Source organism: Quercus robur, chromosome 4 (genome assembly GCF_932294415.1).
Source record: "Quercus robur chromosome 4, dhQueRobu3.1, whole genome shotgun sequence".
In the NCBI taxonomy this organism is placed as follows: domain Eukaryota; kingdom Viridiplantae; phylum Streptophyta; class Magnoliopsida; order Fagales; family Fagaceae; genus Quercus; species Quercus robur.
Window position 1 is genome coordinate 52,502,709 of NC_065537.1, and position 20,372 is coordinate 52,523,080.

Sequence of the window (20,372 nt, forward strand, 5' to 3'; positions counted from 1 at the left end):
AGCTTTTTTGGGAGGTACGACAGACCACCCAAAAGAGGCAAGTTTGAGGGGGGAACCGTTGGGTGCATGCCTTAAGAGTAGAGAGAAAGAGCATTTACACCATGGCAGGAAAAGAAGCGCTACGGTAAACTGAGGAACGAAACAAACTTGCCTCTGTTTGGCAAGGGTGAATGTCGCACAGACTTGGTGGTCGGCAAGTACACCCAGACCAGACAAAGGCGGTTAAGGGGCAAAATGGTAAAACCTTGGTCACAGCAGGCACTATAAAAGGGTCCGTGCCGTGCCCTGAAAAGGGGATCGAAAAACAGAGCATTTTTAGGGAGTAAAAAGAAAAAACAGAGTAAAAAGAAGAGAAAAAAGATAAGAAAGAAAACAGAGAAGAAAAGAGAGAAAATTAAGGAAGAATGAGAGGTAATACCATGGGCATGCACTGATAGATCGTTTTCCCTCTTTCCCCCTTCAAATCCTCCTCTCTTCCAAAACGTAAACAATGACTCCTTTTTTGGGCAACAACTATTCAGGTCCGACTCTCTCAAAGTCATTAATCCCCACGACAAGATCTTTTCCTGGGAGATTATTTGTATTGAGAATAGGCGTTCTCTTTTCTTTGGCTTTGCTTCGGCAAACTAAACCTAAAACTTGATTTATGCCCATTTGATTAGTTCGTATTATTTTCTTTCTCCTTTACTTTCTCTGTGAATGACATTATCACAACTGTAATCATGCTTTATGCTTTATAAGTAGGGATTACATAGCTATTTATTTAAATAGTCAGAATACTCTGTTTTGATTATTGTTATTGTATCTGTCTGCCGTAACTCATCTAAAACAGTTCCGCTTGCCGTAAGCCTACTCCTGGCAGACAAGGCATAAGTTTGTGCACAAACTGGCCCAAGTTGAGTTACAATTGGACCGGCCCCAACTCCTTTACTCAGAAAACATTAGGGCCCATTACCGCAGGAGGTAACCCAAGCCCAACACACAAAACACAAAAAAGACCCCTACACACTCAAATCCGAGATTGGGATGACCTCCACCCAAACCTTTGAAAATAATCCTTTGAAGGGGCAAAAATTGTCAAAATCAAGCAAGGTGGGCACATAAAATGAGGGGAGGGACAGGGTAGGATGGTGCAGGGTCATGCCAGTTCTCATAAGGGTTTGACTTACATCCAGTATTTTTATAACTGGAATTTCCTTTTGTTTTAATGAGAAACTGCGACATCATCTACTAATTAAATAAAATGTGAAGATTAAAATTCACTACTACTTGCCATTATATTTAAAATAAAAGAACATATCCAGTTAAAAAAGTAGTGGAGGTAAGCCAAACTCTTCCCCTAAATGTCTCTCACTCACCAACTTTTTTGCTAGTAGATTGGACAAATGATCGACCAAATTCCTTTCTGATCTCAAAAAGTCTAAAGATATAACACCATTATTAATAAGTTACCTCACAATATTGACTCAATCGGATATGTTAACTTTTTCCATTATACATTTTGCTCTAAGCATATGCTATGGCAACCTGACAATCACAATGAATGCTAAGACACAAATACTTGCTTAAATAAAAAAACCATAAAAATTTTCCTACAATGAAGTGGCTCTATAAACGTCACAACGCATGAAAGAGTAGTATTCCTAGTTTGAGATGTCTAAGACTTGTGTCTAGGGTACCTAGACATAAGTCTTAATCAGATGTTATGGATTAATTTCTTTTATAAATCCGCCCCCATAATGTACTTAGTTTTTTTAATTAATCTAGAATTTAATAATCTATACAATTTATCTACATTTTGCACATGCTTATTACGTTTGTTTAGTCAGCTGTTATGGATCAATTTCTTTTATGAATTCGTTAGTTTAATACCACAAATAAACAAATAAAACTTTCCCATGTCTTTTCTTTCATGGTTAATTATCATGCTCATTTGTTGTCCTCAAGTGAATAAAATTAAGCATATAATAGGAAAAATCGGGGACGCAAGTTTTGATTATTCAAAATGATTGACAGTCATATAATCCTATTTATAGGTCACTGGAGAGAGCCCCATCCAATTCATTCAATGACGCTCCCTATACAATCTATAGAATCCCCTAAATAAGACTGATTGTAATCTATAGTTTAGTTCATTGAGTTTTCAAAACGATCCAAGATTTCGTATCCATTTAAATTACCAGGAATTCAAAACAAAGCAATATAAAAAGGTCATGACCAAAGCTTAAAACCTCGATACAAAGTATATCTGCTCAAGTTCAATTTTAATAAAGCCACAAAGAAAACAAAACTGAAGAACAAGAAAGTACTACAAAATCTTCCTCAACAGTACAACTAGCCCAATAGCTCCCTCTGACTAGTCTAAGTTGTCGGCTCAGCGCTTTCCACCGCCACCTCCCATTTTGGCCTTTGGTGCAGCACCCCTGGGCAGATTTCCCTTGCTCTGAGTCTTCTGAGATTTGGCTGTCACTTCTGCTTTCTTTGCCTTCTTCTCATCCTTGGTTTTCTTGATTCTCTCCTTAATTTCACTGCATAATCATATTAAGGAAGCAATTTAATCACAGACAAGGGATAAACAACTTGGGTGCACTCTTCAGTATCCAAATATCTAAACCAAAACCCTTCAATCTAGTATTGGGTTAAAAAATGAGCAGTTACGAACTATACATTAGATAGAAAAAAATGGTTGGAAGAATGCATACCGGAGAGCAGCTTCACGTGCTGCATCTCGTACTTCTGGTTTTTCAGCTCTCCTTTTCTGGATAACTTCCAAGGTAGCTCCAACAATGGACCTAGAGTATGGCTTCTTGGCGGCCCGACGCCTCTTTTTCACAGACTCAGCAGCTATGTCCTGTGAGTCATGTAAAAGAGTAAGAATATAAGTCATACCAATTACTGTAGCATCAAAACTAGATAATGGAAGGATACTCCACCTTTTTATGTTGCTTTCTATACATCGCTGTCCAAGTAAGCTTTGAGGGCTTCAATTTGTTGTGGAAGTACCTCTTGCATTTTGAGTTGACAAACAGGAAAACCTGAATTGACCAAACAAGAAAACAAACATCAATCTCAGTGCAAAAAGGGGAAAACCAACACCCTCTTCTCAACCAAACTAAACCAAACCAAACCAAAAATAAATGAATAATAGAAAAGGATATAAAATGCAAAAACCCAAAGATTTGCCATGGTTTTAAATAAAAACTAACCTGAGAATCTGATCTGATAAATCTGATACCCCTACCCGGGTATATCTTTGACCCGCTGAAGCGGCAGAGTTCAGTCCTGAAACATCAGACAGTACTGAGCATGTACATTGAAATAATAATGATTGAAAACCAAGATTCCTCATCAGTTTGTGAACGTTTTGGTGAAAAGTAAGAACACTTTTATTCTATTATTTTTAAATATTTGACATAAATATTCTCGCAGAAAAGAATTAGCGCATACTAAGAAAAGGAAGGTGAGACTGAGACTCAGTCAGAAATGAATAGTCATTCTAGACTTATTTGGTATTCTTTGAAGAAAATACAATACCTAATTGTAGTAGTGCAAATAGAAAAATGGAATACATTCAAAGAATCGAAATGGTTGAAAGAACACCAAAGAAACAAAAGAAAACAGAATGACAAGTTTTGTGCTATTTTATTTAATCTGAAAATTAGCAAAATTTGGTAGGCTTAAACACAAACTCATTTAAGGCTTGCTTGATTGATTGAAGCATCTTGTTTACTTATAATACAAATAGTGTGTAAAAAAAAACTCAATTTTTTCTCAGCAACCAAAAAAACCATCAAGGAAAAAATTCAATATAGTATGAAGATTGAAGACTGAAGCAGGATTTTCAAGTTATCTGTATAACCAGTAACAGTATGCAGTAAAAAATGTCCTGTAGCCAAGCCCAATTCCCTTAGTCGAATTATTTGTTAAGTTGGGTTAACTTACCAATTTCTGTCAGACTTGAAACTTAAAGTGAAAGGAATCATCTTGCCACAGATAGTCATGTACATGTTTAGGCAATACAGATTAAGCTATGGCAAGTCCAACCAGATGAATATAAATTTAGACCCATATAACTTTTTCTATCTGTGCTTCATTTATTTTCATTAATTTCCACTCCATCTATTCCTAACCTACAAAATCACACCAATCTTCTAGGTATCTTTTTCCACAAAAGAACCAGACTCATTCCCAAGGAATTTTCAAGTTTTTTTTATACACTAATAGTTGGGGTGGGAGTATTTGAACCACGGATGTCTCCGTTGGAAACTCCAAGAGGTGACAAGCAGTTGAGCTACAAGACTCTTAGCGAAATTTTCAAGTTAGCATATAAACCAAATGAAGTTACACGTGCATCCAGCAGGTCCTGAACCCACAACCTTACCCTCCATCCATATTATCAGAGGAGGATATGCCATTTGGGCTAAAGCTCATTGGCATGAGTACTAAAAATCAATACAACAATCCACAACTGTAATCTATAACAAATCTCTAGACCTTCATTAAAAAACCAAGCTCCCACACAGCTCAACCCAAGGCCTCAGTAAAGGCTCAAGTCAGCTAGAACCCATTTCTGGATTTCCAATACAACCCCAACCAAGTACTCAGATCAGCTTATCCACAATGCATTCACCTCAAAGCTACAAAGCTAATTAAACATAAAATCAATCTGATGCAACAAAAAAAAAATTTTGAGCAAAACCCATCTTAAGAACAGATCCATAAAGCTATAATTCATAAACAAAAATACAAAATATAAAAAAATTGTATAAATCACAAGAATGCTGATTGGATAAAGACAAGGTTTTTTTTTGAATAACCCATCAAAATATCCATTTGATCAATAAAAAATCCTATCCAATATTATCATAATCTAAATCATTGTATCACAATCTAAAACCATCACAAAAAAATAAATATTATTCAATAAATTAACTGAAAATTACACATCCAAAGAAGAAATGAACCCCTAAATAATAAGAAAAAGAATCCCAACATTTTCTCGGGAACCAAACAGGGTTTGATAAGAAAATTGAAAGGAAAAAAGGAACATACTTGAGAACCATTGGGTGTTGCTGCTGTTGTTGTCGCTGCTCTACGGCTTTTTTTTTTCACTTCAGAGAAAACCCTAATAAGAAAAATGAAACCCTAAATAGGTTAAAGGCGTTGATTGAAATCGCAACTGAATAGCCCTCGGATTTTGTTCAAATTACGAGAAGGGCACTGTGTAATTTTAGTCGAAGCTGGGTCCAGGATCTGGACTGGTTCTCACCGCCTAACAAAGGGGTGGGCGGGCTAGGCCCAACTGAGCACTAGCGGTAGAGTGGTCCATTAGGCTCAACTAATGGCAGCCCCTTTTAAAATTCTGGATGACAAAAATGACTTGCTCTGAATATTTTCGTACCGATTTTTTTCCGTCTCGGAAGGGTGACGAGCGAGAATAGGTTTTGCTTATTCCGTCTCACCCTAAAAACACTTATCCCTCATTTCTTCCCTTTATCTCATCAATGTCAAATCATTTTATTAGGATTAGTAAAATATCTTTTACTTGATTTGACTTGCTTTAGTCCCATCTTCCCTAGTTTTCTCTTGTCTTAAATAGGAGACAGTTTGAAGATAGGACACTCATAATTTGATCTCATCTTAACCTGTCGTCATCCCTACTTTAAACCCTTACTCTTGCCGTTCTAAGAGCAAAATTTGATCACACAAATTTCTTGTTCAACTAGAAGAAACTATGTAAGTTAAGCCATTATCACTCAAAAAAGAAGACTGTCATTTTTTATTTATTATGGGCTATCATAATAAGTTAAGTAGTCAACTAAACTGCATAGATGATTGAAAATTAAAAGGATATATAAAAAAGATAGTTTATTTGTGAAGTGTGAATGTAATACAATATCATTTTTTGTCATGACATAATTTAAAAAAAAAAAAAAAACTTTATGATGAAATTGACTTAAAATATAATATTTTAAATAACTAAGTTGGCTATATTTTTTAATAAAATGAAAATAAAAATTATGGGTCACGCAAGTAAAATGGTCAGATTGGAATGAAGAAAATAAAACTAATTAGAAATAGGTCGAACCAAACCAAAGTTAACCCTCAAGATGTTCCAACACAACTCATTACGAAGAAAATAAAACTAATTAGAAATAGGTCATTTTGAACCAAACCTAAGTTTAGCTCTTAAGATGTTCTAACCCAACCCATTACGAAGTAAAAAAAAATATTGATTTTTATTTTTAATGCATTTTACTATCCAATATATATCTTTTACCTGCTTAAATGGATGAAATGGGCCTTTCTAAATGAGTAATCTCTTTTACTATCCAATAAGTTTGTCCTGTGCTACTGTTAGGGTTCAAACATGAGTCTTTCGCTTGCTTTACTCATGTTAACGACCCAACGGTGCCTATTGAGTGTAGATAATGGCATTTAAAAATCCTTAGATGGAAATTTTGTTCATTGAATGGTAGCTGTTTGTTTCTATATCACTTGCAATGTCTTTGCTTAAGAATGTTTATCTTTTTTAATCACTAGTTGAATGCCTGTGCATTGCACAGTTTTAGTCAATAACTCATTAAATACAATATATAATAATGCATTTGACAATTAATAAATTAATGAAATATTTTTATTCAGAAATCTCTTCAACAGTACCAATTGTCTAAAAAACTAAACAATAAAAATGAATATCAACATTTAACAAAATAATATGTCCATGTAAATTAATATCTAAGCATTAAATTAGTATCAACATAAAATTCACAAATTATAAGCTATCCAAATGTATAAGCATTAATAAGAGAATTGATTGAGCATCACAGCTCTTAGCCTGCTTGATGATGTAGTTGAAATTCCCATCTTATTATACTTAGGTGATGCATGACTTATTTAAAATTTATATTGTAGTTGAAATTCTCCATTGTATTATACCTGGGTGATGCACAACTTATTTAAAATTTATATGTAAATAAATTTTAATCATATTGATAATAAGCCATGTGATAAAAATGGAATAATTTTATAATGTGTAACTTCATGCAAGTATGGTATATAGTATGTAAATTTTATTATATATATTGAATTAAATTTATTTAAACTGCCACAAACATTTAGTAGAGTAAATTATAGTTGAGGAGAATTTATATTTTAGATGATAAAGTTTAAAGTAGAGTAAATTACCAGCAATAGTTTTTTAATTTACAATAATCGGACAATTTAAACACTTGTAACAAATAAATAGAAAAATGTTAATCAACGCATTCTATGAAACCCAAGAAATAGCCTGGTGTAGTTATCGACTTATAAAAAATAAAAAATAAAAACCAGTGAAATAAAATGGGAATCTACCTAAAAATCCTATATCTTAGATTTCACCTAAAACAATTTTACAGGTACCATTTACTCAATAATCAAATAATTTAAGAAGAATTTATAACGGTACCCAGCCAAAAGAGAAACTACTAAGAATATACAATAATTTCCCACTAATATTTCATACCCAAAAATTCTCATATTCTTAATATATCTTCTTTATTTTTTTGCCACCATTAATGCCCTAGAGATAAGGCTAAAACTCTTAGTACTATATCATACTAGAAGAAAAACAAAGGCACTTGGACACTATTACTGATGATGCAAAAAATCGTTAGTGAGTCGAATGGTTCTCACGCGTTCTTGACTGAACCTACGAAACAAAAATACAGAGAAGACCTTATAGAGAGTATCGGTATGGTACCGGCCAAATACCCTTCGAAGGTTAAGTTAGACAGATAATTTCTACAACTCTATAGTGCCAGAGCTGAGAAATTATGCGTACCTTGATTTATGAGGGTTTTGGGGTTTTTATAGTAATGAGCTTCATTTCTTGGCAGAGAAGATATTTCCTTGTAGAGAAGATTCTCATTAATACTCGTATTTTATGGGATCATTTCCTTGTAGGGATTCCTCTGATTATGGTTGGGTGTAGAATGCAAGATATTTCCATATTAGGATTCTTGGGAGACCACTCATGCCACGTAGGTGCCATGTGGCTTCAACAAACCGTCTCCCTTGGATCCGTCTACTTTAAGGAATCCATTTGTCACCCCGCCACTCCGTCCAGATTATGAGCCCGTCTACTAGTCCTTTGGTTGGTAGAATAACTAGGCCATCTCTTTTGGCAACTCCGTCACTTATGACTGCCTCCGTTAATTTGATCCATCTGCTTTGGGATTTATCCCTATCAGCTACCCCCTCACTCCACGGGTTTGTCGCATGGTATTCTAGATGGACACGTGAGGTGACGGCTTCATCGAGTTATAGAGAGTTGTGTTTTCATTGACAGGGTAGTTGAGAGTCATAAATGTTGAGGGGGCACGTGGTACAATTTTAGTGGTGGGTTACTCAGATCGAAGCGTTGCTTCGACTCCCGTGCAATTTCTTCTATATATATGTTGCCTTCCTCCCCCATTTCCACCTTTTGTTGCTAATTCCCAGAGTCATCTCAGCGCATCCGTTCACCATACTTACGTCTTCTATTCGCATCGTATACTTGTAAGTACTCCCGTCCTATGTATATTTTTCCTTTCTCTGTCTTTTATTCAAGTCTTATGTGATAGTCGTGTATACAGACCTGTAGAGTATTAGGATTTTACCTGTCACTTGTAGGTGTAATAGATGTCTAGTGAAGCATTGAGTGAACAGTCGTGTGTTTGCGAAGAAGCAGGTTATGATGAAGTGTACCCGTCAAGTCAATGTGACCCCGGCACCTCATACCCTAAAAGAGATCCGTCTACTAACTCACCTTTCGAGGAGTAAGATGAGGATTCAGACAAGGATGGGTTAGAGAGTGATATGGACGAGGTTTCAAGTGACGAGGAGAGTGACGAGTCCCCACTCAAAACTGTTGTTGGCCCCAACGGCCTTAGGAACTTCGTCCTCCCCTTAATATGGACGGTCAACGATTTTAGTTTGACCATACAAAAAAAACACTTCAACACCTTGTGGGATAGGTATCAAATTCCCATTGATGTCCTCATTCGTCTGCCACATAAATTTGAAAAGTGCTACTACCGTGATGCCCCTGATGTCGGGATGTACAAGCAAATGTTCAAGGCTTGGTTTAGGGTACCTTTAAGCACACTCCATCGATGCCTGGCCTAATATCTAAGGATAGTTGTCACCTAGATTACTCCGAATGCTTGGAGAATCTTTCTGGGTGTCGAGGTGTTGTATGGGGTACTAAGTAAAGGGAGTCGTCGCTTGACAGTGGAGGAGTTCTTCCACTATTATCGTTTGTAGGAGATAACTAAGTCCCGGGGCATATATAGTTTCTTAGCAAGGAAACCATCGCTAAGGCTGGTGTACGAGACCCCTGACTCCAACTGAAACTGGAAGAACCGATATTTCTTCGTCCAGGGAGACAATTGGATATGTCACCCTGATGAATGGCAGGATATGCCTATTCTTGATAGAACTTGGGGTATATTGTCCCCATCTGCTAGGTGTCTGTTTACTTAATTTGTCCGTTACTTACACATATTTATTGTCAACTAACTTATGGCTCATTTTGGTTGTAGCCTAGGACCGTCTAGAGGTTACCCTCGAGCAGTGGAACTTTTTGGAAAAAATCTTCCGTATTCCACTGAAAGAGAGAACGTGGAAACAACTTGTCACCTTAGACACCCTCGACTAGTATTGTAAGGGTCCCGAGCCTACAGATATAACTCGTCGCTATGACGAGATTGCCCGCAAATGTGAGTCCGTTGTTTATTATTTATTCTTTACTTCTTAAAATAATTCTTGTCTAACTCTCCCCCCTGTTCCCTTTGGCGCAGAAATGGACGACGGTAAGAGGAAAGCCTTCATTCATAAACAAGTCATCGAACGTGCAAAGAAACGGTTGGAAGGGGTCGTCTCCCCTACTGGAGATATGGCACAGGCTAAGCCATTCATAAAGCGGAAGTTAACGGATAAGGGGGACCGTCCAGTAAAGAAACTCAAAGAAGTAGTTGCGACAACTGTCAGAGAAATGCTTGTAGCTACCCAGGTGCCTCCTCCTCTTCGTTATGGCGTTAGCAAGGGTTTGATGTCGGCCAAAGGTCCTATCCTTGAGCAGCACGCCCTTCTTCTTTGTGAGGATTCGCAATATGCTGTGGGGCTTTTGTCGTCCATCATTAAGGACGACGACTATGAAGACTTGGGCAACCATGCCACTGAGGCCATGGGGGAGTCAGGTCTCTTTAGCTTGGCTCAGGTGCACAATCGTCCTCCTTCCCTTTCGTTCTTCAACTATTATTCTTATTTCTAATCTTCTTTTAACTCTTGCAGGTTGTACTGATGATGAAAGGTTTGATGGACCGTTGTCTGGCCCGAGAGCAATGGGTCGACCGCTTGAAGGAAAAGGTTGAGACTACCAAGACAGAGCTAAATGAGCTTAGGGCTTGGAAAGAAACATAAGTCCAAAAATTGGCCATGACCAAGGAAGCTCTGGAAGAGTCAAAGAGTCATGTTGTCGAACTGAGGAAAGTGCTCTAGGACAAGGAGGGGGAGATTTCCACGTTAAGGGAGCAAGTCCGTTAGGCTAAGGAAGATGGGAAGACAGAGTTCCGTAACTCCAACGGCTTTCTTAACGAGCTCAGCGACTGTTGTGACGATGGCTTCTAGAAGTGCCTCTGTTAGGTTAAAGCTCTTTAACCTGATCTAGACGTGTCGCAAGTGTCTCTAGACAATATGGCCCAGACTTCGGCTGGAACCGTCGACCATGAAGGTACTGATGAGATCTTCGAGGCTGACCCCATACCTAACGTTCAGGGTGAAGGTGAGGCAACTCCTGAAGACGAGCAAGTCAATTCCGTTGGGGATAAGACCCGTCCTATTGGAGAGGAGGGTGAGCCAGCTGGGCATAAACAAGTAGTGAATGAAGAGAACCCTGTCGACCAGCCTTAATAGTTTTGTGAACTAGTCTCTTTATTTTCTTTGTATAAGGAAATCCTTGTTGAAAACGATGTTTATGTAATGTTTTAACACTACTCACTGGTTTTGAGCATTTGACTTTATAAGTTTATTTATCTTAGAGTTTCCATCTATCTTCAAAAATTTTAGCTTTTTAACCTATCGGTCTCTAAGGCATTTGTCGGTGCTTCGAGACTTGTTTTGCTTTATAAGTAATGTCGTCCGTCCACCTTTGGATTTTAATAAATAACTTTCTGGCTTATCATCCATCCAACTTATATACAGGGCTTTAATAAACCTTCTAGTGTTGCAATGATCCGTTCATTTCATAAATTGGACTTAACAGGTTTCTCAAGGTACTCATGGGTATCCCTGAATCCGTCCACTTAAGGAATTACGTAATTCTCAAGCTCACCCTTTGGGGTTTCAATAAGGACTTATAAATCTTAGGTTGCCCCTTGGGGTTTCTTTAAATCCGTCCACTTAAGAACTTGTATGAATTTCAAGTTATCCCTTGGGATCATTTTTGAGTCTGTCCACTTAAGAACATAAATTTCAAGTTATCCCTTGGGATTTTTGAATCCGTCCACTTAAGGACTTAGATAAATTTCAAGTTATCCCTTGGGATTTCCTTATATCCATCCATTCAAGGACTTGTATAAATTTCAAGTTATCCCTTGGGATTTTTGAATCCATCCACTTAAGGACATATAAGTTTCAAGTTATCCCTTGGGATTTCCTTGTATTTGTCCACTTAAGGACTTGTATAAATTTCAAGTTATCCATTGGGATCTTTTTTGAGTCCGTCCACTTAAGGACATAGTAATCGATGTGGTTTTGTAGAAATATATATATGTGTATGATATATTTGAATAACTCCTCTGATTACAATAAACAAGTGCATAAGTCATAAATTGTTTTGAAAAAAAACTGCCCTTTGGGCTAAAAGTGTTGTAGACAATAAAAATGACAAGGAAGAAATAGACTGAAAATGAGGAGTGGTGGTCTGTATGCTATCATCTATTGGTACTATTTTTTTTAGATGCTCCGTGTTCCATGGGTGATGCAATTTTTGATTGTCAAGTGTTTCCAGGTGATAGGTGTCTTTCCTCTGCCACAAAGTGATTTTGTAAGGTCCTTCTCATGGAAGGGATCTCTTGTGGCGCTCATCACCTTCCTTAAGACAAGATCTCTAACTTGAAAGTCCCTGTTCCTGACTCTGGAATTGTTGTGCTTTGCCATGAGGTCTTGGTATCGTGCTAACCTTTGTTCAGTTGTTGTTTTGACCTCATCCACTAGGTCCAGCTGTAGGCGCATGGCCTCATCATTTCTATTCTCATCATGATTCTCCACTTTGAAACTTGTGAGTCTGATCTCAGCAGGGATAACAACTTCGCTCCTGTATGCTAGTTGGAAGGGTGTTTCCCCTGTAGGTGTTCTTGCTGTCATCTTGTATGCCTATAGTACACTTGGCAGCTTGTCTGGCCATATTCCCTTTGCTCCCTCAAGCCGAGTCTTGATGATTTTGAGTAAGGATTGATTCATAACCTCAACTTGCTCGTTGGCCTGAGGGTGGACGGGCGAGGAGTACTGATTTCTGATTCCCAATTGTGAGCAAAAATCCCCGAATGACTCGTTGTCGAACTGCTTTCCGTTGTCTGAGACCAAGACTTTAGGGATTCTGTACCTGCAGATAATGTTTCTCCAGACGAAGTTTCGTACGTTTTTCTGGTGGTGGCTAGTGCTTCAGCTTTCACCCATTTGGTAGCTAGTGCTTCAGCTTCCACCCATTTAGTAAAGTAATCTATACCAACCACTAGAAACTTAAGCTGTCTTATTGCAGTTGGGAATGGGGCCATAATGTCCAGCCCCCATTGAGAAAAAGGCCACGAGGCCATCATCAGAGTGAGTTCTTCTGTTGGCTGTCTAATAATGTTGCTAAACCTTTGACACTTGTCGCAGATTTTGACATAAGCTTGGGCATCCTTCTGCATAGTAAGCCAATAGTATCCTACTTAAATCTGCTTGTGTACTAACAACCGTGATCTCGAATGGTTCCCGCTAATTCCTTCATAAACTTCCCTCATGACATAATATGCTTCCTTGGTGGTTAGGCATCTTAGGTACGGTCGGGAGAATCCTCTTTTATACAGGATGTCTTTTATTAGGACGAATCGTGCCGCCTGAACCTTTAACTTCCTTACGGCATCTTTACCGTCGGGTAGTGTGCCGTCTCTCAAATACAAAACTATTGGTGTGGTCCAGTTTCCTTCTGAACCTATTTCCTGCATAACCATGCCATCTATCATGGGCGAAAGTTCAACAAAAGAAAGTACCTTACTAGAGACGAGCATGTGTTTTGTTGAGGCGGCCTTGGCAAGATGGTTTGCTTGCTTGTTCTCTTCCTTTAGGATTTGAACAAACTTAGCCTGAAGGTCGTTCTCTACCCCCTTCCTTACTTGCTCCATGTACTTCTTTATCCATTCATCTTTGCTCTCGTAGTCACCGTTCACCTGACTCGTGATTACTTGAGAGTCACAATAAACAATCACGCTTGTGGCCCCTACTGCTTTAGCGAGGTCCAGTCCTACCACTAAGGCTTCATACTTCGCCTCATTGTTGGTTGTAGGGAGGTCGAGATGAACCATGCACTTGATCTCGTTCCCTTCTGGAAAGGGGATCACTATTCCCGCATTACTAGACTACCTGTTGGACGATCCGTCTATATGGATACTCCATTGAGGATGCTTCTTTGCCCCCTTGCCTTCCATATTGATGAATTCCACGACAAAGTCAGCAACTACTTGTCCTTTCACCGTAGTGCGTGAGCAATATTGTATGTCGAATTTGCTCAACTTAATCGCCCATAGTGCTATTCGTCCAGTGGCTTCCAAATTACTCATTGCTCTCCATAGGGGTTTGTCTGTCAGGATGACCACCATATGGGCTTGGAAATAGGGCTTAAGTTTGCGAGCTGTAGTAACTAGGGCAAAGGCTAGCTTTTCTATCGGGGGGTATCCTTCCTCTGCGCCCTGGAGCACTCAGCTAGTGTAGTACACAAGCCTTTGCACGCTTTCCTCCTCTCTGACTAGGGCTGCACTGACCGCAGCTAAGGAGACGACTAGGTAGAGAAACAGCTCTTCTCCAAGTTTGGAAGGACTTAGCAACGATGGGGAAGAGAGGTACGCTTTTAAGTCCTCGAATGCTTGTTGACATTTGACCATCCATTCGAAGGACTTCTTCAATGTGCGGAAGAAAGGCATGCATTTATTCGTTACTCTTGATATGAACGTGTTCAGTGCTGCTACCTTGCCGTTGAGGCTTTGTACTTCTTTTACATCCTTAGATGGTGTCATCTCCATTATGGCCCGGATCTTGTCTGGGTTGACATCAATACCTCTTTGAGACACCATGAACCCTAAGAATTTTCCAGCCATTACCCCAATTGCGTATTTGCTTGAACTGAGCTTCATGTTATAAGAACGGAGTGTATCGAAGGTCTCCTTGAGGTCTTCCAAATGATGATCTTCTCGTTGAATTTTTACCAGCATATCGTCCACGTAAACTTGACATTCCTCCTAATTTGATGTGTAAACATCTTGTTCATGAGCCTCTAATACGTTGCACCTGCATTCTTGAGGCTGAATGGCATCACTTTGTAACATAAAAGGCCTTGGCTGGAGATGAATGAAGTTTGCTCCTGATCAGCATTTTCCAACTTGATTTGGTTGTAACTAGAGAAAGCATCTATGAAGCTCAATAACTAGTGTCTCGCTGTTGAGTCCACCAGGATGTTGACCCGTGGGAGTGGGTATCTATCTTTGGGGCACGCCTTATTTAAGTCCATGAAATCTACACACATCCTCTACTTTCCGTTGGCTTTCTTGACCATCTCTACATTGGCCAGCTAGTCGAGTTAGTATACCTCCCTTATGAATTCTACATCTTTCAATTTGCGGACTTCTTCTGCTAAAAATTTGTCTCTCTCTTAGGCAAATACTCTCTTCTTCTGGTGGATAGGAGGAAAAGAGGGTAATATATTCAACCAGTGAACCATGACTGGGGTCGATCCTAGGCATGTCTTCGTGGCTCCAAGCAAAGACATCCTGGTTCTTTCTCAAAAAGGTTGCGAGCGCTTGATGAACAGGTGGACTTGCGAGGCTGCCGATCTTGGTTGTCCATTTAGGTTTGGAATCATCGAGGAGTATCTCCTCTAACTCCTCAATAGGCTCTGCAACCGTTCATTGCTCTTCTATGCTTAGAGCTTGTAAATGATCGTCCATCTCTAACATCATTATATAGCATTCGCGCGCTGCCACTTGGTCTCCACATACCTCCCCTATCTCGTACTCGATCGGGAACTTGATTATCAAGTGATAGGTTGAAGTCGTGACCTGCCACGAATTGAGTGTAGGTCATCCCAATATGGCATTATAAGCGGACGAGTAGTCGACGATCAGGAAGGTCACTTCCTTGGTGATCTGTTGAGGGTAATCTATGACTGTTATAGGTAATGTAACTACCCCAATAGAGTATACTTTCGTGCCTCCAAACCCAATGAGTGGTGCATTGGTCGGTATGAGTCGTTCTTTCTCGATTCTCATTTGCTGGAATGCTGGGTAATACAGGATATCAGCTGAGCTTTCATTATCGACTAGGACTTGACGGGTGTTGTAGTCTCCTATCCGCATGCTAACAACGAGAGCAACATCGTGGGGGTGGTGGAGATGTTGGGCATCTTCCTTCGAAAACCTAATTATGGGGTTGTCCACCCGTGCCATCTTTGGGACAAATCTTGTCAACTGGACGCTCTAGACCATCCAAAGGTAGGTTTTTCGTGCCTTCCTAGTAAAGCCGGCTACTGTGGTGGCCCCCACTATCATCCTTATGTCGCATAAGGGTGGCCTGGGGCGCTTGCCATCCCTCTTACTAGCCTGTTCTTATAAGGGGTTGTTATCTGTTCTTTCTTTACTGATGAACCATTGTAGCTTCCCCTATTTGATGAGGGCCTCAATTTGTTGTTTCAAGTCATAACATTCAGATGTGTCGTGACCGTGATCACGATGAAAATGGCAATACTTGTCTCTGGACCTCTTGTTGGGATCTCCCTTTAATGCCAAGCCACATCAAGGTCGTGTCATTCTTGATCTACATCAGGATTTGATCAATCAGGGTAGTCAGTGTGGTGAAATTAGTAAACCTAGTCATCTTCCGCCATCTTTCCTACCGCACATCTTCCTGCCTATCCCTTTTCTTGGGTTTTTCCTTTCGGGCCAGTAGCGCATCTTTTGCGTTCATGTACTTAATGACTCGGTAAAGTACATTTGACATGGTTTTTGGGTGTTTTTGTATAAGGAAAACAAAAACTTCCCCTTTCGCAAGCCATTGGTAAAAGCAACAACAATATCTTGTCATTAGCTTCATCTATTGAAAGAGCTTCTTTGTTGAAGCATGCTATGTAGGACCTTAATGTTTTGTCCTCCCGTTGCTTGATGCTCATCAAGCACGTAGTGGATTTCTTGTACTTGTGCCCTCCTATAAAGTGCGATGCAAACTGTGCACTTAGCTCTTTGAAGGTAATAGTGGAGTTAGGTGTCAATCTACTGAATCATACCTTGGTGGGACCTTTCAGGGTAGTTGGGAAAGCTCGACATATGATCTCGTCTGGAACACCTTGTAAATGCATGAGGGTTTTGAATGACTCCAAGTGATCCAAGGGATCCTTAGATCTATAATAGGCTTCTATCTGTGGCATACAGAACTTTGTTGGAAGGGTGAATGAAGTGACGAGTGCTGTAAAGGGCGAATCTGTCCGGTGGACCAGCTCGTCGAGGTCGTTTGACACCCGTCCCTTGAGGGTGTTCATCATGAAGTTCATCCTCTCTTTCATCATCTGCATCTCTGCAACCATGTGCGGTGGTCCCATGTCTGCGACAGATGGGAGGCCGGTGTCCTGTTGCTCTTATCTGCTTAGGGCATTGTTACCCTCCAGTCCCTCTCGACCCCACCTTTCGGCAGTGTGTTGGGGGTTGGTGCCCTCTTGCTCCTCTCCCTGATTATTGGGCCCAACGTTCCTTTGACGCAACTGTTCTCCCAGGTCATGATTTTGCTTAGTAAGGAGTTCCACAGCCACGGCTAGAGTTTGTACCTGCCTTTCAAGGGTAGTAGTGCATGGCTCACCTTTTTGATTGTTGTTGGTTGCCATCGAGCATGTGAGTACCATACAACTCTTTATCTGGGAAGCGATAATATGGCTACTATTGTGTTTCCCACAGACGACACCAACTGATGGCGCAAAAAATTTTCAATGAGTCGAATGGTTCTCACGCGCTCTTCATTGAACCTACGAAACAAAAATACAGAGAAGACCTTAGAGAGAGTACCAGTGTGGTACAGGCCAAATACCCTTCGAAGGTTAAGTTAGATAGAGAATTTCAATAACTATAGAGTGCTAGAGTTGGGGAATTATGCATATCTTGATTTATGAGGGCTTTGGGGTTTTTATAGTAGTGTAGAGTTGACATTTGTTTCTTGGCGGAGAAGGCATTTCCTTGTAGAGAAGATTCTCATTAATACTCGTATTTTATGGAATCCTTTCCTTGTAGGGATTCCTCTAATTATGGTTGGGTGTAGAATGCAAGATATTTCCATACTAGGATTCTTGGAAGACCACTCATGCCACGTAGGTGCCACGTGGCTTCAACAAACGGTCTCCCTTGGATCCGTCTACTTTAAGGAATCCATCCATCGCCCCGCCACTCCATCCAGGTTATGAGCCCGTCTACTAGTCCTTTGGTTGGTAGAATAACTAGGCCGTCTCTTTTGGCGATTCTGTCACTTATGACTGCCTCCGTTAATTGGATTCGTCTGATTTGGGATTTATCCCTATCAATTGCGTTAACACCAATTAGGATAAGGTTAATTACCTTAACTAGCTCACTACAAAAAAATTTTCCCTAATACTTCCCCTAAAATACTTATAGATTTCACCTAAAACAATTTTACAAGTACCATTTACTCAATAATCAAATAATTTAAGAAGAATTTATAACAGTACACAGTCAGAAGAGAAACAACTAAAAATATACAATAATTTCCACTAATATTTCATACCCAAAAATTCTCATATTCTTAATATATCTTCTTTATTTTTCTGCAACCATTAATGCCCTAGAGATAAGGCTAAAACTCTTATGTGACATTTGGTATGGGGTAATGTTTTAGGATTCTTAGGAATGTTTAAAGATTCCTATGTTTAGTTGCAAATCACACTAAGGAATCAGATACTAGAGGAATCTGAATTCCCCCTTTAAGCCCTTCTCAGTAGGAATGTGGATTCCCTTTAAAACAAGTGGGTATTCAGATTCCCAAGCTTAAAGGAAATTGTATTTTTCATAAATTGACAATTTTAACTGTTTTTCCTTATCATTTAAGTAATTTAGATAAAATATAAAACAAATCATCAATATCTTTTCCCTTGTCTTTATCGTTTTCCGCCAAAACAACATAAATAGGATAGACAACTCTGTTGATATATTCTTTAACAAAGTTCTATTTAGGTTTCATGTGTGGAAAAAAAAGAGTTTGAAGGGGACTCTCCATTATTGCCAAATATTCAATTTTACTGCTGTGTGTGTGTTGCTCAACAAATTATTAATAGATTTATTTTCATGGAAATTTGTTAATGTATCTATTCATATCTCATATCTCATATCTTGGTTTTGTTTAGTTGCTAGAAATATAGATCCGGATTGGTGGCTTCATCCGGTTTTTATTTTTTTATTATTTTTTATTATTATAGATTAATGGCTTTGTTTCTAGATTCATATGTTACAGTACATGTCAATAATTCGTATCCTATCTAGTGCTTTTGATGTTTGTTATACAATGATACAAAATGTGTAGATTTTTTTTTTTTAACAACCTATCATATTTTTATGCGCATTTTTGGATTTTGAAATTTATTGGAAGTTCTTTTAAAAATTATTAAGAATAAAGCATTTGAGAATTTAAATAGTTATTTTTGTATTGTACTAGTTATTTTTGTATTGTACTTGTCATTTTGAAATGTTAGACTACAGTTTTAATGAATTTGTCATAATTAATAGTTTATATTTTGTTTTTCATTATTTATTTAAAGGAAGATTTTTTTTTAAATGACTTGATATTTCACATTCAAATATAAGAATAGAATGGGAAAAATAAATAATTCATTTAAGATTCCTGGAGATAAACCAAACATTATCATCTCACATTCCTAGGAGTGTTAAGAGATTCCTAATGAAATCAAACATAGGAATAATTACATTCCTAAGCATCCAGATTGTAAGGAATCACATTCCTAGGAATCTGGACGCCAAGAGTAATGTGAATTCCGTCGTACCAAACACCACATTAGTACTATATCATACTAGAAAAAAAACAAAGGCACCTGGACACTATTACGTTAGCACCTTTCTTCCCCCCTTTTTTCAATTTTTTTTTTTTTTTTTTTTTTTTTTGCATGTGATAACTGATAACTTGTCAGACCTCTCAAAGCCTAGACTAATTACTAGACTTTTGTATTCCCAAACTCCCTAACTCCATTACTTCGGTACTATTCCTTTAATAAAGGGCTGTGTAGAAACTTGTTGCCCCAAGCCTAAAAATTTGTAGATTCTATCTCCACTCAACACAGGAAAAGGCATAGATAAAGATTGAATTACCGAGCATAGAAAAATCTGCAAGTACCTGTGAACACAAGGGGGGGTGGGGTTGGAGTTGCCACCTAGTTTTTGCAATGGTCTAGGAACCATATATATATATATAACGTCCACTTGAGGAAGAACCTTTTGATCTTACTACCAGAGGTATGGGTTCGGAGTTTAGGTATGCTATTGGGAAGGTGTTAGGTACCCAAGATCACCCAACCCTAAGGTTGACCTCCCATCATTGTGTCTTATATCTTAACCTTATTAAAAACATGTTCAACATTTGTATTCTAACTCACACACACACTAGCATACATCTAAGCATACAACATGGCATCATTCATCCCAATCATCCCAAACCCTAACCATACATCTAATCATGGCATCCATCACAAACCCTAGCATACATCTATCATCTCATAACAAACCCCAGCATACATCTATCATGGCATTAAAGCATTCTCAAGGCAGCAATATATACAACCAAATCAAAGCAGAAACATAAGCATGAGGAAAGATCCAACCATTCACATTCACCTCTAACATCAACACAAGATCATGTCACAAATGCATGAACATTTCTAGTGCATGACTTACCTTTTACTTACTTTGCAGCAACACAGCACCCATGGTATTCGTGCATGAACATGTGAATGAATGGATGTCATCAAAATAAGGAAAACACTAAACAAACCCTAACTCTAACATGTGATAGCAAACCAAACAATTAAACATGTGAAA

The 20,372-nt window shown here is 38.7% G+C and overlaps 1 protein-coding gene across 1 annotated transcript; it reads right to left on the reverse strand.

Moving 5' to 3' along the window:
• Positions 1–2,140: 2,140 nt before the first annotated feature.
• Positions 2,141–5,215, reverse strand: LOC126722945 (60S ribosomal protein L24-1-like). The gene is made up of 5 exons (XM_050426108.1): positions 5,053–5,215; positions 3,207–3,282; positions 2,934–3,035; positions 2,703–2,851; positions 2,141–2,528 (listed from the first exon to the last, which is right to left on the reverse strand). Exons 1-5 carry the CDS (start codon positions 5,061–5,063, stop codon positions 2,375–2,377), a joined length of 492 nt encoding a protein of 163 aa, XP_050282065.1. The 5' UTR covers positions 5,064–5,215; the 3' UTR covers positions 2,141–2,374.
• Between the last annotated feature and the right edge of the window lie 15,157 nt (positions 5,216–20,372).

Bases quoted from the DNA above. Each gene is read 5' to 3' on its own strand.
- LOC126722945 (XM_050426108.1), bottom strand. The intron at 3,036-3,206 runs GTTAGTTTTTAT...TGGTCAATTCAG, and splicing joins TTATCAGATCAGATTCTCAG to GTTTTCCTGTTTGTCAACTC. The intron at 2,852-2,933 runs GTGGAGTATCCT...CATGACTCACAG, and splicing joins ATAGAAAGCAACATAAAAAG to GACATAGCTGCTGAGTCTGT.